Source organism: Halichoerus grypus, chromosome 5 (genome assembly GCF_964656455.1).
Source record: "Halichoerus grypus chromosome 5, mHalGry1.hap1.1, whole genome shotgun sequence".
NCBI lineage: Eukaryota > Metazoa > Chordata > Mammalia > Carnivora > Phocidae > Halichoerus > Halichoerus grypus.
Window position 1 is genome coordinate 104,150,655 of NC_135716.1, and position 23,916 is coordinate 104,174,570.

At 37.8% G+C, this 23,916-nt stretch overlaps 1 protein-coding gene and 2 pseudogenes across 4 annotated transcripts in view; 2 read left to right on the top strand and 1 right to left on the bottom strand.

Annotated features, from left to right (window-relative positions):
• Nucleotides 1-23,916, top strand: part of DPH5 (diphthamide biosynthesis 5) — a 42,307-nt gene that overhangs the window by 8,072 nt on the left and 10,319 nt on the right. For 2 of the 3 annotated variants that reach the window (XM_078072683.1, XM_078072682.1), the window contains exons 3-6: nucleotides 195-319; nucleotides 8,259-8,367; nucleotides 14,371-14,526; nucleotides 21,976-22,096. In XM_078072683.1, the coding sequence (XP_077928809.1) occupies nucleotides 195-319; nucleotides 8,259-8,367; nucleotides 14,371-14,526; nucleotides 21,976-22,096 (511 nt within the window). The remainder of the gene's footprint in view (nucleotides 1-194; nucleotides 320-8,258; nucleotides 8,368-14,370; nucleotides 14,527-21,975; nucleotides 22,097-23,916) is intronic. The other variant, XM_078072684.1, reaches the window with a different exon arrangement.
• Nucleotides 14,488-16,112, bottom strand: LOC118539691 (BBSome complex member BBS4 pseudogene; annotated as a pseudogene). The gene is made up of 2 exons (XR_013448017.1): nucleotides 15,981-16,112; nucleotides 14,488-15,942 (listed from the first exon to the last, which is right to left on the bottom strand). The product of XR_013448017.1 is annotated as a BBSome complex member BBS4 pseudogene (transcript).
• On the top strand, nucleotides 17,397-17,521 carry LOC118539699 (U4 spliceosomal RNA; annotated as a pseudogene).

Below are 23,916 nucleotides of genomic sequence, written 5' to 3' on the forward strand. Positions count from 1 at the left end.
AGACAGAGTTTAATTGCAACATGATGTAGAGTGCTGGCTCACTGAGGAGTCCTATTCAATGATCTGTGTTTGGATGGTTGCCAAGATTTGCACCAGCCCAGACAAAAATTGTTGTGTGTGTGTGTGTGTATGTGTGTACATGTGTTGAAATGGTCACCTGCTGTTTCATTTTGATATTGGACTTAAATCTATAGGAAGAGTTTTATGGAAGAAAATTGATTCTTGCTGATAGAGAAGAAGTGGAACAAGAAGCTGATAATATTTTAAAGGATGCCGATATCAGTGATGTTGCATTCCTTGTGGTTGGTGATCCATTTGGGTAAGTCAAAGCAGGTATATTGAGTTTTAATTTATTTGCTTTTTAAAAAAAAATCAGTAAGAATTATTCTGTTATATTTAAAACCTTTTACTTGCCAGGTCCTAATAAAGGACTGTGTTACCTAGGTTCTAAAATTTCATTAACTTTCATTATCTTTGAGATTAATGAAGAAAATCTGTTTGATAAGGATGTCGTCATATGTATCACTTACACTGGTTATTAATTGTCAGTTCTAAAGTTTGTATCATTGCTCCTGCTATTCTTTTAGAAGGTAACTTAGGGCATCAAATGACTTAACTAGTATGTCATTATTAATAAGTGTATTACATTATCAAGAGTCATACCTACCATTTATTTTGCAGGCAGATCGCAAGCATCTTCTACTTCCTTTGTCCTAGGCTTTTTTTTCCCTTTTTTAATCACCTCATATTTAGCAATATTGTCACTTTACTTGCCTTGAATTTAAAATCTGTCCAGCTTCAAATTTCAATTTCTTATATCCATGGGGAGCTCTGTTCCCCCCCATTACTAAAAAGATGGGTTTCTACTTGTCTAGTTAAGCATCATCAATCTCTAATGTCAAGCCAAACAGAGGAGTTCTTTGTTTCCAGCTGGTGACCCAAGATTTATGTCACAGATTTAAGGAACATAAGGACAATTAAATCACTATGAAATCACCACCAAGGATTTTTTTTTCAAAAGAATGGAGTTACATGTGCATGTGTCTGTCAAAAAAAAAAAAAAAAAAGAAAGTAATTTACATCAATGTGGTGTGCCAAAGATTGTGTTTCATTATACTTGGTTGCAAATGACATTGTGCAATCACATATTTTAAAATATCCAAATTGTTTTAGCCTCTGACATTGTTTTCTGTAAAAGTAAGTCTTCCTCCAAATTAGCAGTACCTATTTTCCTTTTTTTTTTTTTAAGATTTTATTTATTTATTTGACAGAGGAGAGAGAGAGCACAAGCAGAGGGAGAGGGAGAAGCAGGCTCCCCACTGAGCAGAAAGCCCAATGTGGGGCTCCATCCCAGAACCCTGGGATCATGACCTGAGCCGAAGTCAGATGCTTAACCAACTGAGCCACCCAGGCGCCCCTCCTTTTTTTTTTTTTTAAGCCACAAAATAGTAAAGTAAAGGTAATGAAAAATCCTATATATAAAATGTCTTGGAACTCCTGTAGGATTTTCTCATTGCACTGGATTCTGGCCAAAGTCCCATATTTTTTATAGTGACATCTTCTGAACTCTCCAAACTTCCTTACTTGATGGTATCACAATTCTTAGAGTTACTTGAAAGAGTAATCTCAGAGTCACTTTTGACTTTCATGGCATCCAGTCACTGACAAAGTCCAATAAACCAGTGCTACTCAGTGTGGGGTTTACAGACTGGTGCCAGCCCACAAACTTATTTGTCCATGATGAGAACTACAGAAATTGAGAGTAAGCATTTAGAAATTTTATAGCAGTTTTTAAAAGTAATTTTGTGTCTGCTGTATCTCATAATAAAAATTTGGAGCTTATATTTTCTATTACTTTATATTTTATTTTTCTAATCACTAATTTTGATTGCATTTTACAAAACTATTGTTCCATGACAATTTAGAACTTAAGAAGGTATTAGCTTTTCACTAGTTTGAGAAGCACTGCTTTCGACTTTTTTTTTTTACTTATAGTTATTGGTTTATTATATAATAAAGGATATAATAAAGGATACAGAGGAACAACCAGATGAAGAGGTACATGAAGAGAGATCCAGAAGAGTCCCAAGCATGGGAGCTTCTGTCCTGGAGTTGAAGTAGGCCACTCTCTCAGCACATAGATGTGTTCACCAACCCAGATGCTCTCTAAATGCTGTAGTTCAAGGACTTTTATGGAGGCTTCATCATGTAGGCATGATTGATTATTAACTCAATTTCCAGCCCCAATTTTTATATTGTTTTATTCCCTAGTTTAATATAGTAGCCTTTTGCCTGGTCCCAATGCAGACTCTTATTTCATTACCTACGTTGTGGTCAAATTTATATTTGTGAAACCACAATTTGAAAATCTTAGTTGAGCTCAGAATGAGAGTTACTAGCTCCATCCATTGGCCAGATATGAAAAATACTGTTCAACCTTCCCTTCTACCTGTCCTTGTCCTAAAGCCCACACTCATGGCAACCAGTTTGCCCTTCCCTGATCATCTTGCTTTCTCATTCTGTACATCTGTTCAAACTCTTTCCTTCATCTATAATGCCCTTTGCTATATATCTGATTGTCAGAAGTCCAGCCATCTTTTGAAGCCTAACTCAAATACCACATTCTCAGTGATGCAGTCCTTTATTACCCTGATTAGGGTAATAACGTCATTCATACATTTTCATACATTGCCTCACAATGTATTTTTTTTTTATAAATGTATATATCTACTCTCTAGGTTTGTAGGCTGTCCTTCACACTTTTATCTCCCTAGCTTCCTTCACAGTGTAGTAGATATCAATTAAATATTAAGGGAAAGAGGTGTTTAATATTTTGCCTGGCGTCACAAGAGAAGACCAGGCATATCTTGGACTGACGTTTATCCATTCAACAAATATCTTTGGAACACCTATCTCATGACAGGCACTCCTACATGCTGGATATATGTTAGATGATAAAACACGGGGTTTATAGTTTAGTAGAGGAGGTTGACATCAGTCAAAGAGAAAATAACAAATTTAAAATTTTGGTAGGCCTGTAAGGGGAAAAAAAAAAAGGACTAACAGGAATAGGCTGATTTCTGTGGGGTTATATGGGAAATCCTTTTTGTTGAGGTAAGATTTAAGTAGGTATCTGAAAAATAAAAGGAATAGCAGAAGGGAAGAGCAGCATTGTAAGCAGAGGGAACTGTAAGAATGTATTCAAGGACCTGGAAGAGCATGGTGAGTGGGCGGGGGGAGGGAGTGAGAAGGAGTTCAAGAGGTAGGCAGGACCCAGATCATGTAAGACCTAGGAGGGGGTAGGGATTTTGTTTGAAGTACTCTGGTAGGGACACCTGGGTGGCTCAGTCAGTTAAGCATCTGCCTTTGGCTCAGGTCATGATCCCAGGGTCCTGAGATCGAGTCCTGCGTTGGGCTCCTTGCTCAGCAGGAAGCCTGCTTCTCCCCCTGCCTGCAGCTCCCTCTGCTTGTGCGCACGTTCTCTCTCTCTCTCTCTCTGACAAATAAATAAAATCTTAAAAAAGATGAAGTACTCTGGTAAATCTTTGAAGGATTTTAAGCAGGAAAGAATCACAATCTGATTGACATTCTTAAATGATCACTCTGAATGCTCCCATGAGTGGATTTTAGGGAGGCAAGGTGGCTTTGGTAGAAGAGAGAAAAAGGCTAAGTGGGAAAAGTCAAGGAAGAATGCCAATATGTATGTAGGTGAGGAAAAGGAAAGAAGCAAGTTTTCCAGAATTCCAGCTTTAGGAACTGAGTAATTGATGGTGCCAGTTCTTGAAAAGATGAAAACTTGTGGGGAAAATAATTGGGGAAGACACGAATTGGTTCTGGAAATGTTTTAAATTTGAGATGTCATGTAGGCAATTTGATATCTGCTGCTGGAGCTCAAGGGAGAGTTACCCTGGATATATGGTTTTTGAAGTTACGAGTATTTATCAGGGGAAAGGGAGAGCTAGGATGTTTAAAGCCAGAGAAATGATGAAATCACTAGGAAAGAACAAGGGGAAGAGAAGATAAAGCCTTAGGAAACTTGCATTTCGTGGTCTGTCAAGAGCCAGAGAAGGAAGAAAACCAAGATAATGTGTTGTCACAGAAGCCCAGAAAAAAGAAGACTTTAGAGGGGAAAGAGTGGTTAACTCTAATACACTGCTGAAAGGTTGGGCCGAGGATGAGGATAGAACTAAGTGTAAATTTAAAGGCATGGAGTTTGGAGTTTTTCATTGGTGGCTTTATGGAGGAGTTGGTGCTTGAGCTGGGTCAAATTTGTTATTTTCTCTTTGATTGATGTCGACCTCCTCTACTAAACTATAAACCCCTTGTTTTATCATCTAACATAGGTGGAAATTGTAGAGGAGGTCAGCAGGGGGTGGGAGGGGGAAGGGGAGAATTCCACATAAATGAAGAATTGAGGCCTAAAAAAGTGCTTCCATGATGTTACTACCCTGCTCAAAAACCTTAAGTGACTTTTTCATGGCCTAAATCTTTTAACAAAATTTATCTGCTTTCTCCTTTGGCTACTCTTCTTTTTGACTATGCTAGAGCCCAATTGTACTACTTTGCCATTTCGTAAGTGTTTTTGCAATATTCATCTTCCGTGTCTTTGATCATACTTTTTTCTTAAAATAGACTTTTCTTACCAGCTAACTTACATATATTGTGAAATGATTACCTCAATAAGTTTAGTTAACATCCATCATACAAGAAAAAGAAAGAAAAAAACTATTTTTTTCCTGTCATGAGCAATCTTAGGATCTACTCTCGTTAATGACTTTCAGATATACCATACAGCAATGTTAAGTCTAATCCTCCCCAGTTTCTATTTAGTAAAATAGTAGATTCTTTAAGACCCTGTTCAGATGCTACCTCTTCCATGAATCCTCCACTATTTTATTCAGGAGTGAGTGCCTTTTCTTTTTTCTTTTCTTTTCTTTTCTTTTTTTTTTTTTTTTTTTTTTTAACTCCTAGGCAATTAATTTGCTGTATGTCATTAACTAATCGTGTGTAATCTTATATTCAGATTTGTGTAATAATTATTGTACTATAGTTACTCTTCATTTACTCACTGGATTACTATTGAGATACAGTCGTTGGGGATATAGTAGTTGGAGACAGGATGGTAGGGAATATGTACATTTTAATTGGGCTGGGAATTATGATTTCTATGCATTAAATGGATAAACCAGGAGGAGAATACAGAATGCAGCAAAGCACTAAAATTCTTCCTTACATACAACAACAAAAAGTTATTTGTTTAATTTTAAGCCCCTTTCCACTTACTTGAATAAAAATTTTAAAAAGAAAATTACTTAAATTCTTTATTCTCATATTTTTTAAATTACAGTATATGTAACGTAATATTTACCACATTAGCCATTTTTAAGTGTGCAGTTCAGTGGCATTAAGTAGTGTAACCATCACCATCATCCACTCTTAAATTCCTGAAGAAGGTAATTGAAAGTCAGTTAAGTCAGTTGATGTAGTTCTCATCTTTTTCCTCTTGTCCAGGTTATTGATAGGAATGTGGACGTTAATCACATAAAGAATGTAAATGACTTTTTAAAAAATACTACATTAATAGATCTGACCCAGTCATGTGAGAGATGACAGTCTTAAGCTTTCTGTCCCCATAAAGAATAGTTGGACAGAGTCATCATTAAACAAATTTTAATGATGGTTCCATTTTGTTATTCCATTCCTTATTTTAATATGCTCTGTAACTATATATATTTTATAATCATTGAACACATAATTTTTTATCCTTAATGTTGTGTGCCTTTTCCTTCATAGCATACACATACATAAAAATATATCTTTATTCAGTTGTCTTCTTTGTGCTTTTATGTAGGTCATTTGATTGTTTCCATTCCAAGAACTGCATTTGAACAGTACTTGGCACCTAGTAATTACCCAATAAATGTCAGCATTATTATCATTAGTCCATTTATTTCTCCAATATAAGTAAAGCTGCCATGTTTGGATTAATGTATATGATCCTTTTTCCCCCTCCTTCCATTCTCCCTTCCCCACATTTTGGATTTTTTTCCCTCCAAAATCAGTTTATAATACCCAAAAAATCAAAAGTTTTGAATATGGGTATTTTCAAGCATGTATTGTCAAATTACTTTTCAGAAGGACTGTACCAGGGTGTCTGGGTGACTAAATTGGTTAAGCATTTGACTTCAGCTCAGGTCATGATCTCAAGGTCCTGGGATTGAGCCCCGCATCGCATCAGGCTCCATGCTCAGCAGGGACTCTGCTTGTCCCTCTCCCTCTCCCTCTGCTCCCCCACCCCGCTTGTGCTCTCTCTGTCTTTCTCTCTCAAATAAATAAAATGTTTAAAAAAAAAAGGACTGTACTAATTTATAGTGCTTCCTATCACTTTTACCATATCATTCCAAATATTAGTGAATTTTCAGATCATAAGCCATACACTGTCAAATATGGCAGTACTATATCTGCAAACTAATGTTATTATAAAATAAAGTTTATTTTTAAGTGGGCTCCACTCTGGGCCTGTGTGTACACACACACACACACACTCTCTCTCTCTCTCTCTCTCTCTCTCTCTCTCTTTTCCAGTCACCATAACTGAAGCGTTTTCATGACCCTGGACTAGAAGGAATGCCCAGTATAATGGTTTAAGCCTGTGTTTCAAACCAGTTTTTTCTTTTTCATGAAGCAATATACTTTGGGTAATCGTGATGATAAAATACCAGTTTTTCATAGCAGAAATCTGAGGGGCTTATTTAATCACATTTATGGCAGCATCACAAAATCAAATCACTTTGCCAGGTCATTAAATCTCCATAGTATACCAACCACATCTGGTCATTTTAAATGAAGTTGTGATAAAGAGAGAGAGAATTTTAAAGCAGGTTTTCTTCCTGCTTATCTATTCAAATAACTCAGCAAGTAACTAATTCAGTTTTCCTTAATCTTAGTGTTAAGTAGTAAAAGTCTGTTGAAGATGATATTAAAAACATTCTTTATAACTGGCATTTATATTATTTTTTTAAAAAGCTTACTCTAAATCAAATTAATGATTGTTTTTCATACTAGTTTTTATTTTATGTGTGATTAAAAACAGCCTTCCCTGGTGGGCATTTGTTAATCTGTTTCTGACTGCCTCATGGGGTGAAAGCCCTTGATCTTCCTACTTGGTATGCATTGACCAGTTGACAGGTTCTGCTGGTTTGTATGTAGTTTCTCAAACATGCTAATGTTGTTTTCCCCAACAGGGCCTGGAGTTTTCATCAAGGGGAAAAAAGGCCTTTAATAATGCAGTTCTAAATTGATGGGGGGTTACATTTCACAGTATCCGTATTTATATTTACATATATTCTCTCTCCTCACAGTCTATCTAATTATAATCATTAGATTTATCTCAAAAAAGGAAAGGCAACAGGCAGATTATGCACGCACATACACATGCACACATACCAATTATATATACAGTAACCAGACTGAAAACAGTTATAAATAAAATCACTGCTAGACAGATGTAAAATCCAACTACGATTGTATCAGATAGAACCCTAATATAAAGGCAGAGAATGACAGGCTACAGAAATGTTCTGTACCATCTGCCTTGTATTTCAAAACACAAAAAAGAAACCTTCAAAATAGAGCAGAAATCAAAGAGTAGGTCTATCTGTGCTGTCATTTAGAACTCAGAGCAGTCATTTTAAGAGTTTAAAGGGCCTGTTAGGCCAAAAAGTTTGAGAATTGCTGCTCAGGAGTTCACTTGCTGAGTTTACATTCCACAGATGTCTTTGCAGGTATTATCAGGACAAAAGAGCAAGTAAAACTTCCCTTTCTCTGTAGCTGCCAAGGCTGCTTTAGGAGTGTGACAAGTGCAGTTCAGCATTATGAAGGGCATGTGGAGACTTAACACTTTTCTTGTCAGAAAGCCCGGAAATTGAGGAAAAGCAGCCCCCATAACCCTTTGATTGGCTAGAACTCACGAAATACTACACCTTTACTGTCTTAAAAAGTCAGTGTTAGGGTTCCTGGGTGGCTCAGTTGGTTAAGCGTCTGCCTTCAGCTCAGGCCATGATCCCAGGGTCCTGGGATGGAGCCCCGCATGGGCTCCCTGCTCAGCGGGAAGCCTGCTTCTCCTTCTCCCTCTCCTGCTCCCCCTGTTTGTGCTCCCTCTCTCCCTGTGTCTCTCTGTCAAATAAATAAAATCTTTAAAAAAAAAAAAAAAGTCTGCGTTGGTTACTTTAATCCAGCTTGACCTTTTCTCACTACAGGGCTACCACACACAGCGATCTTATTCTGAGAGCAACAAAACTAGGAATCTCTTACCGAGTTATTCACAATGCTTCCATAATGAATGCTGTAGGCTGCTGTGGTTTACAGGTAATACTACAAAGAAGGTATTTTTTTAATGGTAGTTAGCAAAAATGTTTTGGAAAACTACACACTGCAGGTAGATTTTGTTCTATATCATGAATTTTAAGATGTTGCTATTTTATATACATTAGTGGGTATGAAATTTTTAATACTGAATTTTTTATACTATTTTCCTATAACTTACATCTTTTTTCTCATTGGAATGGACCACTGGAATTCAGCTACAGAAAGATTTTAATCTTATATCCAACTTTTGCATACAAAAACAGGGAAATTTAATCTAATTAAATTGGCTAAGTTTTCCTAAAGCCTTTTCACATTTCTTCCAAATAACTTATTCTGCATTGCTGAAGCATATTTTTCTACACAGTTGTTATTTGCTGTGCCATCAACAGCATTGTGATGCAGCATTTCTTAAAAGAATCTAAAAAGAACCAAAAGCCAGTCATATTAGGCTTTTAAGCCACCTTTGTAATTATTGCTGTGTAAAGTTGGTTAATCTTAACCCAACAGTCTTGATTCTGAGGGGTTAAAAGAGTGCACCGTAACTGTTTCCAGGGTTTTCTTCCAAGCTTGATATTTGTGTTCTGATGTTCGTATGTATATGATCTATGACAACTATGACTGCTCATGGCCAACACTGGTTTAAGACTTAATTGCTTGTTAGGACACGTTCCTATTTTAGATACATTATAATAGAAAAAAATGTGCATCCTAGAATCTATGAAATGAAGTGTTCCCCACTATGTCTTCTGGAATGCAGAATTTAAAATTGATATTTATAACACTAAGATACATTAGCATCGGACACCAGTGCTGTGTCTGTAGCTTTAGAGGTTTCTGTATTTTCTGCATTACCCAGGAAGAGTATCTCAATTTAATTGACATCCTGGCCAGTCATCTCAGAAATAACTGCCTTTGGTTCTGAAGAATCAGAGAAAAGGTATAAATGATTCACCTTTTAGTATTTGTTACTTGCTCTTAGTTACTAATTTAAATTGGCAAAAAACTTTGCTGTCTCTTTTGTCTTCTAATAAAATGCATACTTTAAAAAACCTTGCCAATTCAAGTCTGCTTTATACTTTAAAGCCCTTCTGAACGCTTCTGTGTTGGAGTAAGTGAATGGAGTTTCTTGATTCTCAGTCCAGTATTCTTTTTTGTAGACAATGTACTTTTTAAGAACTGGTGGTTGTCATGAAAAAGGAAAAAAAGAGAGGAATAAATTAATCTTGTGATAGACAAAGATGTGTAATAAACCTTAAGCTAATGGAATATATGCATTTTTCGTGTTGGTTTTATTTTTATTTCTGGTAGGGAAAGTTAACCTAGCCCCTTTCCATCATATTTTGGTCTAAATTATCATAACTTATCATTTAGAGGTTTTTGCTTCTTTTTAAGCATAACATTTTTTAAAAGATCCTTGTCTTCATCACATGTATATCTATCATTCATACTGGGAAGAACTAAACTAGAGTGACCCTGTCCTCCTGATCCTCTAGACTGGTAGAGGGGTACAGTGTTACTGTTCTCATGTTTAAAATAGATGAAGGTATTTGAGAGGAAATTTACTGTGAGAATTGGCAGTCTCCATATAAGCCCTTAAGATCATATCCACATGGTACATAGATTTTTTTTTTTTTTTTAATTTAGCTTTCTCTCAGTCTTATTATATAGGATTTTTCTAGGCAGCCACAAAGCATTGTTTCCCCATCTGGGTTCTTTTCTCTAATCTGGGTATGAAAATGACTTACTACTTGTGTGAAAAACAGGAAGTGCCTTTTTAGGTTCTGTCTTATGTATTTGATGAAGTCTCTGTGAAAGTATACTTTTTGTACCACCCAAGTTATTTATATTCCAGGAGAAAGAGGTAATTATTGATACCTTTTATACACTTTTCTAAGATAAAAGGCATTAAAAATACAGTCATTATATTTATGGCACTTTTAAATTTTAAAACAAGTGTTTTGACAGTTGACATTTGTTTATGACATCCTGCATAATACATAAACTTTGGCAAAGTTCCCTTCCTTATAATGGCTGCTCTTTTTCTCTTGAGTATTTGGATCCGCATTTATGGGAAAAACAATAATCTACACCAGTGGTTCTCAGACTTTAGTATTCAACAGAATTACTTAGAGGGCTTATAAAAGAAATGGCTGGCCTTCCCCTCAGATTTTCAGATAATAGTAGATATGGGGTGGTGACCTAAGAATTTGCATTGCTAGCAAATTCTCAGGTGCTCTGAAGCTGCTAGTATAGGTACCCATTTTGAGAACCACCAACCTAGACAGATAAAAAATTTCTTAGAAAGTTATAGAACTGTACTTTCTTTTAGCATGGCAGAATTGGAAAAGTAGATTTTAGCTCCCAGAAATAGGCTTGCTAAATGTAGAATGTATTACCTTGCCATGTTCTCTTTCTCAATTTTTTAAAAGGGAAGTGGGCACCACTTTCGAAAGACATTCTGTCATCTCTGTGAACACTTTCCCATGAGTTATTAGGAAAACAGCCATCAAGTTATTGAACAGAAGTGCTGTTTTGGGTACTGTGACAGACCTGAACAGTACATGCTTTGTAACTTTTTTTTTTTTTAAGATTTTATTTATTTATTTGAGACAGGGAGAGAGAGAGAGCACGAGCAAGGGTGGGAGGAGCAGAGGGAGAGGGAGAAGCAGACTCCCCACTGAGCCCAATGCAGGGCTTGATCCCAGGACCCTGAGATCATGACTTGAGCTGAAGGCAGATGCTTAACAAACTGAGCCACCCAAGCGCCCCTTCAACATTTTTAAATTAGGTTAAAGAGTAGTAGTTTGAAATTCCTAACCTGGAAATGGGCACAGCTTTTTTTTTTTAACATCAATTTGTTAGCCCTTCTGAATTTTCTTATTGTTGTTTTCTAAAGCAGCACAGAGAGCTCAGAATTGACTGTTTATTTTTCATTCACTTTGTAGTTTATTAACTAGCAAAAGACTCCTTATTATCAGTATTAATGAAGATAACTAGTTGCATAGACTAACACTTCTAAATACACAAAACCAGTTGATACGCATTCTTTTATAGGTATGCCATAAAATAGAATTTTTTATTGCAAATGCCATATTCCTGTGAAAATTTTCCTTGTTAAATGGAATGTGTATTAGTGATTGCCAAGTTAGACATCATTAAGAGGAATAGTGATCCATTTATTCAACAAATATTGTTTGCCTTATTGTTTCTCTACTAAGTGCCTTTGGATACACTGATAAACCTGTCCAAGAAGGTCCGTGCTCTCAAAGAGCTTACATTCTAGTAGGAAGGAGAGGCAATAACAGCAACAACAGATAAATGTCAGGTGGAGGGAAGTATAAGAAATTCAAGTACACTGATAAATGTTAGAGAGTTGGCTTCACTGTTGTAGTTGGGTTGTCAGGGGAGGTCTCACTAAGGTGGTGTTATTTAAGATTAGATATGAACCAAGAAGAAACTAGCATATTCTAGTCACAGGGAATGATTTATGCAAAGACTCTAAAATGGAAATGACCTTGGCTCCTCGAAGGAACCAAAGAAGGGCTTATTGGAGAGTAGTAGGCAGGGAAAAAGCAATCTGAGGTCAGATAGGTAGATAGGATTGGATCACTAGGCTCTCTAATCCAATGTCAGGCGTTTGAATTTTATTCTTTAGTGAATTGATCATGTAGAAGAGTATGATTAGGTTTAACTTACTTCCAGACTCTGAAGTCTCTCCTTTTGTCTTGTGAAGAATTAGTAGTCCTGGTATAGATACTAAGTATATGTATGTAAGTGAAAGAAGCATGACACAGAAGACCATATATTGTAAGATTACGTTTATATGAAATGTCCAGAGAAAGCAAATTTATGAAGACAGTAATTAGTGGTTGGCTGGGAGTGAGAACAGATACTACTTACTAAATGTACATATGGGATCTGATTGGAGTGATAAAAATTTTCTAAAACTACATATGGTAGTGGTTGCACAATTTGGTAAATTTACTAAAAATCACTGAATATACACTTAAAATGGGTGAATGTTGTGGTATGTAAATTTATCTCAGTAAAGTGGTTTAAAAAATGAATTACAAGAGGTTTGCTAGATGAACAATAAGGTTAAATACATTCCCAACAGAGAGAAATGTTCAGTTAAAGAAGAGAGTCATGGAAGCACGTTGGAGCATCTGCATGGTATTACACACACACACCAGTGAGTACATACATATGTACCACAAAACCTTGGCTTCCTAGAGATTAGTTAACACAAGATTGTGAATATGTGTGTTGGATAAAAACTGACTTATGTATTGGGTAGAACTGGCAAAGGAAAAGTAATGGAAAAGTTCAGAGTTGAACTGCAATTTAAAAGGTCTTGGTTTTACTTTTGCTCAGGCAATTAACTAAGGAGTCCTCTAACTTTCCTGGATCTGGATAGTCAGGTTTCTTAACTGTTAAGGGGATGAGATGGGGACAGGGAGGAATGCTGGACAAGATCAGTGGTTTTCATATTGTATCAGGATCTATGAAGATGTTTCAGCAGTTCTGCAGAAAATGAAGTACTTGAGGCCCAATAGCAAAGAATAAATCCCGAAGGAGCCCAGTCTTTATCTTTACCCCTATTGATGTTCTGTTGAAGAATTTATTTGGAAAAAAAGATTTGGCAGTAAAAAGTATGAAGAATACTAAACTAGATAAACTTTAATATCCTCTAGAATTAGAAGCCAAAAAGCTGGCCTGTTTTCTAACTTTAGGCAAAGGTTACCTTGACCAAGATACATTAAATACTCAAATTTTCATTAAGTAAATCTTTGGATTTTTTACAATTTAAATATTAGTTATAAACATGTATACTTTAAAATCACGTTCTTTGAAATTTCTAAGTAACAGATATTTCTAACACTTGTGTAATTTGTATTTTGAGGATTTCTCTAGTCAAAGAAAAATCAATCTGTTTGTGAAGAGCCAGGCAAGTTGGTTGTATTTAGGCATTCCCAATAATGAAAAACCCAGGTTTTTTGTCAGTACACAAAAGGCAAGAAGAACAAAGTCCTTTTCTGGAATTCTTCAAGTTAAGCATTTAGCACCTTAGTCATGCAGAATCAGAATTGCTTTCATTTACCATTGTTTCTGCTTTAGAAGAATTGTTTTAAAAAATAACTTTATTTTCCTTGATAATAAGTGACATATATACTCATAGAAAATTGGGAAAATACGGTAAGTGTAAAGAAGAACATGCAAGCATCTATAGTTCCACTACCTAGAAGTAACCAAAGTTAGTTATAGTTTGGTATATTTTTTTCAGTCTTCAGCTCTTATCTGTGTACATTGACCTGAAGGTGACAAGCCCAATAAAGAAGAAATTACAAATTCTAGCGTATTTTCTTTGTGCGGTATTTATCATTTCTTGTTACCATTGGTGTAATAGAACAGATTCTTTTTTTAAACTGTGGTCACTAAAAATGTGACTAAAATGTGGTGACTAAAATTGTGTTTGAGACATTTTAAGGGACAGATAAATGAGACAGTTCAGTGAAACCAGGTAGCAATGATTTCTGCATAAAAATGGCATTATCAGTTGTGGCTGATTTCAGGGAAAAGGTTGTATAATTTTCTCATCATTATGAAGTGCTTCCACTTTCTCTGATGCGTGAGTGACCTTAATTATTGCCATATGTTCCTCTGTTTATATAATACATTTCTACTTTGGAAAAAATGTATATTACTTTTTAAAAAGTAACAACTCATTTCCTTCCTTTTTTTCATAATACAACACTCACTATGATAAACAGCATTGTTTTGGCCTTGTAGTAGTTCTTTTTTTTTTTTTCTTTTAAAAAGGTTTTATTGTGATCTCTTCTTTTTACACCAACAACTTTCCCCAAAGGGATGATACATAATCTTTATTCTAAAAAAGACATATAGATGATGTACTGATAGCATCTGACCGGGGGTATCATTGATTGTTTTAAGTAAAAATTAAGAAGCTCTTTTTTTCCTTTTCATCCTTGGTGCTGATACCAGCTCAGCCCTTCACTCCTACTTCTCATCATTACTGACATGATCTGGCTCTACGTACGCTCTGATGTCTCTCAAGAACAAGACAGAGGGACTTGTTTGGGATTCCCTTGGACAGGTGCAGCTGGAATATCCCAACAGGCTGGGCCTCGATTTATAGAGGTTTTTTTCATCATTTTTTCCCCTTAAATTTAGACTGTTAGAGCTGGATTACTAATCCAAGATCTGTGTTTACCTTCGGGGCTGACAAACCCCACAGCCTGAGGATCACCTCAGCTAAGCCAAGGCTTCACCATAACAGGGCTCCTGAGCAGAGGTCGGCCTCAGACTTTCCTTCCACAAAGGAAGGGGTCAGTCATCCAGGAGGTCAAAGTCATTTCAAAAGCAAACAGCATCATGTGCCCTGCTGGCTCTTGGAGCTACAAACACAGAGCCATGAGCCTTGCACTTAATTCTTAAAGGACCTGTCTGGGCTCTCTCCTGTCTGTGGGCTGACGGGGCTAACGGCAGGCTCCTTGCGATCATCATAACACTTATGCATCCCCTGGTGCCCAGGGAACACATTGGCCACCTTGCTGCCTGTGCCACATGACCTTTCCTAACCTGCTACATCCTCACCAAAGAAACTCCTACTCCGGGGTCATCCTACTCCTGTTTTTCTCTTATTTGTGCTGATGCTTCAGCTGGGTGTGCTTCCGCAGTGGGCTCTGGCTCCAGAGGCAGAAATGGTGGCTTTGTGAGCTGGGATGTCCCTCCAGCACCTGAGGGGAGCTTCCTGTGTGCAGCTGCTGAAGACATCGCCTGTCCCAGAGCTTGATTAGAGCCCAGAGGCTGCTGGACACCGGCAGCTTTGCTTGTTGAAGTGGTCCGGTGCTTTGACTTGGCATCTTTAACTGGTTTCATCCAGACCAGTGCCTCCCCAACCTGGAGGGCAGCTCCCAGTTTCTGGGCCATCTCTACCATTTGTCCAGGCGGGCGGCTTCTGTGTAGGCTCTCTTGGCGTTCTCTGGATCTTCCAGATTGGTCAGGGCCACAGCCAAGAGCATGTAGAGCCCCCCCCCCCCCATCTTTGGCAGAGGTTGATGGCTGCGCTGAGGAAATGGAAAGCCAACACATATTGCTGCATGGTCAGGTGGACAAGGCCCGAATTATACAGAATCTTGCAATCGAAGGGAGCCAAGTAGTTGGCTTGCTTCAGGCAGCTGATAGCTGCCACATATTTCTTCTTCCCGAAGAAACACATTCCAATGTTATTCCAGAGCGGAGGACTTTTCTGGAACAGCACAAGCTACAACTCTGTATTTGGTGAGGGCAACATCAAAGTCCCCGTGGGTCTGCATCATGCTGCCTGCTGCCAAGATAGCCTTGTAGTTGATAGGGTCATAAGTCAGTGCATTTCCAAGGTGTTCAAATGCCTTCTGGTAAATACCGAGCTGTAAGTAGAGTAGTCCTAAAGTTGTAAGAAGTTCCATATTTTCTGGCGAGAACTCCACTGCTTTCTTGTAGATTTCAATGGCCTTGTCCAAGTCTCCCTCCAGCAAGTGGATCTTCCCCAGCATTATGTAAGTCAAATCATGCCTGTTAAGATGGAGGGCATTGTGCAGTTGGTCTTGTGCCTTACTGAACTGTTTCAGATAAATGTAGCAGACTCCCACGTTGTGACAGATCTCCCAATCTTTCTGGTTAAGTTTACCTGCTTCATTATATACTTCAATGGCAGCTTTATGTTTTCCCAAAAGAAATAAAGATCTGGCCACCTGCTTGAGGTTATCAGCACACTGAGGGCTGAGAACAGCACACATCTGAAAGAGTTCTAGGGATTCTTGGATATTTCCTTCCAGGCGAAATATTAATGCTTGGACATAGATAGCATATTCACATAAGCCCTGAGTCTCCTGAAGCTGCTCCTTGGTAACAGCCTTGCATGCCTCATAATCCTTCTGGATATAGTGGAGATGTATCAGCCAGTTCTGCTTCTCGAAAATCGGAAACTCTTGAGCTTAAGAAACTGGAAAAGTTCCTCATAGCAGCTGGAGTGGTGGGGGGTGGGAGGCATGGGGTGGCTGGGTGATAGACACTGGGGAGGGTATATGCTATGGTGAGTGCTGTGAATTGTGTAAGACTGTTGAATCACAGACCTGTACCTCTTTTTTCAGCCGGGGTTTCTGAGATGCAGGAGATGCAAGAAACGGAGTTCTCGTCATGAGTCTCTCCTCAGCCATCTTTGCTCCGCCCACCGCTTTGCGGCCGGCCTTGTAGTAGTTCTTACTGGTAGTTTTCAAAAACATTGAATTGATTTCATTGTTGTCCAGGAACTAATGTAGAAATGATAAAACCTAACCTAGTACAGAGAACACTAAACTAGGTAATAAAGAGATCTGCACTCTACATTGCTTTGTAACCTTAGAAGAACTCATCTAAGTAAGCTCCCTGTTCTTTTAGTAACTTCAGAATTATTTTGACCACCTGCTGATCATGGGCGTATTAAGAATGCTTCTCTTTCTATTTCCACTGTAACTTTTTTTTTTTGTCTTTTAGATTTTATTTATTTGAGAGAGAGAGAGTGCATGCGCAGGGGGAGGGGCAGAGGGAGAGGGACAAGCAGACTCCCCGCTGAGTGGGGGCTGCGCCCACGGGGCTTGATCCCAGGACCCTGAGAGCATGACCTGAGCTGAGGTCAGACGCTTAACCAACTGAGCCGAGCAGGAGCCTCTCAACTGTAACTGTTTTTAGTCAATATTTTAATAGCCACCTTACCGTCATTCTCTTCCACCTAATAGTTCTCTTTTTATCCCACAGTCCTGGCAAATCCTCATCCTGTACACAATATTCAGTTACTTTATATGTTTATGTGTTGGACATATTATAAACTTCTTGGTTTACTCATCTTCACATCTTCCATTGCACTTTATCACAGTGCCATGCTAAAAATCAGTATGTGACAAATATTTGCTGAGTTGAATTGCTTATTTATTTACTTATCTTTTCCACCCCACCCCAAGCTGATTTATCTTTAGAATTATGTGCTTTAAAGCTTTGCACAGTGGCAGTATCGCAGCCAATGAGGTTTATCCGAGGCGTGATTATTACTAATAGAATTATGTGCTTTAAATTAAAATTCTTTCATTTAATTCATATGTGGATTCTCTCATATGTGATAATATAAATTTTGTGGCTCTCTTCAGCTTTATCTGTGTACCTAGTATGTGGCCATGTGCATAATCTTTCTTAGTGTCAGCAATATCAGTGTTAAATCAGTGTTAAGAAAAGTGCATGTGGGGGGCGCCTGGGTGGCTCAGTTGGTTAAGCGACTGCCTTCGGCTCAGGTCATGATCCTGGAGTCCCTGGATCAAGTCCCGCATTGGGCTCCCTGCTTGGCAGGGAGTCTGCTTCTCTGTCTGACCCTCCCCCTTCTCATGTGCTCTCTCTCATTCTCTCTCTCAAATAAATAAATAAAATCTTTAAAAAAAAAAAAAGTGCATGTGGGAATTAAAAAAAAAAACAACTGTAAGACCAATATTTTGTATAGAAAACTAGTAACTCTTGAACATGTGGTTTTGTGGTACATTTTTTGACAACTCTACTGGGTCAGCTTTCTTTTACTTAACATATTTAACTGATCTGATTTAGGATTTATGTTTATATGTAAAAGGTACATGTAGGGCTTCACAAAGTTCTTATAAGCAAGTTAAATTTTCTAATTTTTCTATATGTGATGAAGATTTTTTTTTTAAGATTTATTTTATATTAGAAAGAGTGCACAAGTGGTGGGGAGGGGCAGAGGCAGAGGGAGAGGGAGAGAATCCTCAAGCAAACTCCCTGCTGAGCGCAGAGTCTGATGCAGGGCTCAATGCCAGGACCCTGAGATCATGGCCTGAGCCAAAATCAAGACTCAGATGCTTAACCGACTGAGCCACCCAGGCCCCCCAAGATGTTTTTTAACTTAAAAATCACAAACTATTTTTTATTTGAATATAAATGACAAAAGCATTAAATCCTAATTATAGGGGCGCCTGGGTGGCTCAATCGTTAAGCATCTGCCTTCGGCTCAGGTCATGATCCCGGGGTCTTGGGATCGAGCCCCACATTGGGCTCCCTGCTCAGCGGGAGCCTGCTTCTCCCTCTCCTGCTTCCCTTCCTTGTGCTCCCTCTCTTGCTGTGTCTCTTTCTGTCAAATAAATAAATAAAATCTTAAAAAAAAAAAAAACCTAATTATAAAATGGATTTTACAAAACACCTGTACTTCTGAAAGGACGTATTGGTGGCAGTGAGATGAATTAGAGGTTATTAATATTCAGGCAAGTGGCAATGAGGACTCAAAGTAGTGGTAAAAGAAATGAAGTCAGTTCTAGATAAATTATAGAGCTGGCATTGACAGGAATTGTCACGTGGTAAGCTTTCGGGAATTAGATACTTGTTAAAAGCAAGTCAGGCAATGGCTATTTCTAGATAATTGCTTAATGCCATGCTAAATATTGCCCAAGGGTTCCCAACCTCTGGTAGGTTGTTCATACCATCTTGCTCTTTCCCCATGATTAACTTCCCCCATCTTATCCACCCTTTAAGATTGAGCTTATATCCTATCTTCAGAAGTCCTCTTCAGGTGCTTTCCAAGTGGGAGTAATGCTCAACTCTTTCAATACAGTCTATGTCTCATTTTTTATAATTATTATTTACTACCTAATATTTGTCTTTCTTGTGCATCTTCTTGCTTTAGATATTGCCTTATCTGTAATTAAATGGGTCATTTTGAGTTTTTATCTTCAATAGATGAAAACATAATCCACTATCAAGTTAGATAAACTGCTTTCTTTATAACTTCAGGTTAAAACCAAAAAAGACCCTGTATTTATCTACGTTCTTAGAAAACAGCTCTTTTTGTGGTCTCTAAATTTAGATTTGCATCAATAATGTTTTGGGGGTAAAATGATCACAGCACAAAGGCTAACATTTATAAGACCGTGCTTAGACTTCTGCAGCCTCATTCTCGTCACTGTATGATTTTACTTCAGTTTCTTTATGGTTTACTGGTATGTCCTTGGATTGTGAAACACAAAGGACTGATCTTTCTGTTCTTTGAGGGACTGACATCTTAAATGGTGAAACTGTTTGCATAATGTTCCAGAATTCATTGAAGTTTGCAGCACAGTCATGAGAATGGTTACAGTCTATAAATCAGGGTCCTAGAAAGCAGTGCTTATGTGAGGCTTTCTTTAATCCCCCAAATTAGACCACTCCAAGAAGCTTTTCCACAGCATGCTGCAGCTAGTGTTTATATGTGACTAGCATCTCAATTCGCTCTTAAATAGAATTTACCTTCATGAGTATATTTCCATGACTCTTAATATATTGAAGACCTATTTAAAGGGTTTATTTATGGTTGCATATGTAATTTTCTTTAATCTCAGTAGTTTTCTTTTTTCTAGAGTAATACTAATGTTTCAAAATCTGATCAGAGATGCCAAAAATCCTTTTTAGAATGTAAACAGTTAAACTTGTCAGAATCAAATCACACAACAATAAACATCAACAACAACTACGTCGTTTCAAATATTTGGTAATATTTTTGAGCTCAGTCCAGTAAGGAAAGCGGTTGGATAATAGCAAGACACAGCATTTTAGAAAATTTTCATATCATCATTATAAACATCATTGTTATTATATCATCAAATCCCTAACATTTATTGTTTTTACTATGTGCAGTGTACTAGGCACTCTACACACTTTATGTCATTTAATCCTTTTTTAAAAAGCACATTATTAGGTTTATAGTTATACACATTTTGCAGGGGAATATCTCTCGAAAGTCAGGAAGGTTACTTGTCCATGATCACCAAGCTAGTAAGAACCAGAGCCATGACTCCAGAGCTTTTGCCTGCTCTGTGAGATATAAGCAAGACTACATTCTACATGAAGGCCAGAGCTCTGGTTTGCTTCTCACTTTCACACCTGTGCATAGCATAATGCCTGGCACCTAGTGGATGATGTATAATAAGTATTTTTTAGATAAATTTACTTCTCATAGAATAATAACAATGGCAGAACCCTCCAGCAAGGCTAGGCCTCATCCTTGTAGCTTGGGTGAATATATTCCAGGAATCCCACATTAGAACACATTGGAACTCATCAGTTGGATGTATTTTTCACAGAGAAACATTGTATGTGGCAAGAAGATTCAAGACTGAATTCTTGTAGTTACATGGGTCCTTCTACACTGATCTGACAATTTGACTGCCACTGGATGGCGTGGCTTCCATAGACTTTTTAGACAGTTTTCAAGTGGACTTTGGGAATAAAGCTCATTGGTAGGTAAGTTGGAAGTTGTGGCCATGAAAGGGACATGATGAGCTTTCCCTTGGGAACTCAGAGTCACCATTAAGAGTATTGGCTATAGTTTCTAGGACCTCAGTGTACAAAAAATGAGAAAAGTTGAGCTTTTCTAGGGATGGAAAGATGGAGGACCCTGAATGCCCCAGCTTTTCTGTTTCTTTCTGCCTCCCCCTTACCTCTTACAACAGCTTCTTAAAAGTGATTTGAGAAACCTTAGGATGATAATCCCTTCCACAGGCTTAGAAAAGTTCAGTGACGTCCTGCAGTCGCACAGCTATTCCAATCACAGTTTGTGGCAGGGGACTAGATTTGATTTCCATGTCTAGAGCTTTCCAGCTCTATTATAAATTCTTTCAAGCACTGTTTAAATTGGATAATTAAATCTTTATGTAACAACTTTATTACTTCTGAATAACTTTTTACATGTTCACAACCTTATGAGTAGGAAGGACAGTATCTTTTTACTCTTCCTGTTTTGGAGATCAAGACTTAGAAAGAGCCATGTCACACAGCTAACAAGTTGCAGAACCAGGACGCAAAACTGGATTTTCTTAGCATGAGATCTGGAGTTGGGCTCACTTTAAGTGAACTGTGCAGCCAGACTAGAAGCCAGCTGGAACCAAGCAAGCCTCTTGGTTGTGTGATGGTCAAGTGGGATGAGTGGGCCACTTGGGAAAGGAGGAGGTTTGGGCAAAGGCCCTTTTTACTGAGCTCTCAGTGGAGGAAACAAATAGTGGGTAAAGTAAGGGAGTAGGTTTTGAGAACTAGCTGCAATGAGTGTACAACGTGTGAATTTTACTGAGCTGGCAAGGTGGAAAGGAGCACTTCCTTGGACCTGGGTTTGAGTCTTTTTCATTACTCACTAGCTGTGCAACCCTAGGCAAATCAGCTTGATCTTTCTGAGCCTTGGTAGTCTTATCTGTAAAGTGAGGATAATAATATTAATCTAGGGAACCCTGCTCTGACTGCCCAGAAGTCTTTCTTGTTTGTTTCCTTCTGGGTTCTTTCTGTGTCAATCATTTTAGCAGCTACATAGCTGAATCATGACCTGGTTATATACGTTGCGATACTGAATGCCAAAACCCTGGAAGCATTACTGGAAGGGCACCAGAGAGACAGACACCCGCTGCCAGGGACCCAAGAGAACATTTATTACTTTCGTGACAGATTTGATCCCCAACCCATCTCAAGTCTGGTTCTCACTTTCTGTTTTGGTGGTTATCTTTGAAATAGTAAGTAGTAAATTGTTCCATTGTTAATTAATGTTTTTATTTTTTCTAGTTGTATAAATTTGGAGAGACGGTTTCTATTGTTTTTTGGACAGACACTTGGAGACCAGAAAGCTTCTTTGACAAAGTGAAGAAGAACAGACAAAACGGCATGCACACATTATGCTTACTAGGTAAGGGTTTGGGAATTGCCTTGAAGTCACAATATGGAGTTGTCATATTCTCATTTTGTTCTGCAGATAACTAGCTAGAGGTAAGAAAGGACCCAGTCTAGCCACTCTGCATGCTACACGCTTTACCATATTCTCTGGGAGATATGCATTTTCTGCTCCAAACACCGCACGGGTATTCCTTCATGCATACCGTAGTGCATGCTCCCCCCTCTTATGTCCTAATGGATCCTCTCCAGCATTCTGTATCTTACCCATTTATCCATCAGGACGCTGTTGTCAGTTTACTGCCGTTCAGCAGACCTGTAGTAAGCATTTATTCTTACCAGGTACCATCCTGTATCTTCCTAGAGATGTTCTTTCAATACTACAGTATTGATGCTATCAGAATTACAGATCTGAAAGAGACTCTGGAGATCATCTTATTGAAGCCCATTTTAGAGACGAAGCTGAGGCCCAGAGATATTAAATCATTTGCCCACTGTGTTACCCAGTTTTATCGATGGCAGAATTGGTAGAATCGAGATAGCCTGTCATTCAGTTTTTACTATATCTTGCTTACTTTATGTTCTTTGTAGAGTTAGGTTTTTTTGAAAACTAAGGAAGTATTAGACATGGGTCCTGCCCTTAGGGTTTTGAAATCTAGTTGCTAACTACGCTAAAGTTTAAGGAACAATTAAGTTCTGTTATATGGAGAGGCAGGAAGGACAAACCAGAACTTCGGCTCTTGAATTCTCTAAGAGCTGCCCCTTTTCTTGGCTTTCCTGGGAAAAGGCAAACAAGATTAAACAATATATCTTCCTTGCTCCATGAACAAAAGCAGGAACAACGTGTGAAGTGTAAGATATCATGATTCCAGATCCTCAAACCATAGATCTCGTCATTTAATCATCTGGAATTCTCATCATTTAAATTAGTATATATTTATTGGATGCCTGTTATGGTCCAGACCCTGTAGGGATTAGTGAGAATATACCATGTTAGGAAACTACAGAGAATTTAAAATGTACTTGGAAAGACAAGATATATATGATACAATTAGAGATTAACAAAATACAGTAATAACTATATAGGTATTTCAAAGAACAAGGAGCTTTTGAGGGGAAGTTAACATAGGTTTTATGAAGGAGTTGGGACGTTTGCTACTTAAGGGGTACTTTAAGATGGGCTGGTGGGTGGGTGGTAGTAGAGCCACGTGAATAAATTTATTCAGTAGACATTTATGGAGTATCTACTGGGTATTTTGCATTATTCTAGGTGCTCCTAAGGTGAATAGGAGATGCTTATCTTCTAGCAAGGAGAAGTAGAAAGGAATAATTGTGGCCTGTGTGAAGACAAGGGAAAAATATTAAGACTGGTCTGGCTTGATTTTTAAATGCAGTTCATTCAAAAAGCATTTATCTGTAAAAATTCTCCCCAACACTCTTCATTTTTAAAACCAGGTTCTGTAGAACATATCATTTAAAAAGTTAAAATATTAAACTAAAAACTTTATTATCACAACATTTCAGAAGCTCAAGGTGAATAAACTAATAAATGTGTTGAATTTTAAAAAATCTTAATAGATACCATGTAAAGGAAGTCTTAAGTTGACATACACTTTTAATTGTACTGCAGGCCATTTTCAATAACCAATATGCGTTTTTTCTTCTATGTGCTAGACAAGTAGAAATATTAAATAATTGGTATTTTGAACCTGAAAAGTACATTCACCACTGGTTCCAAGAACATTTACAAATACTTATAAGGGATTAACCTCTGCTATATTTTCCTAGGAAACTCTTTTAGTCTCCTTTATAAGAACAACTTTGATAATCACTTAG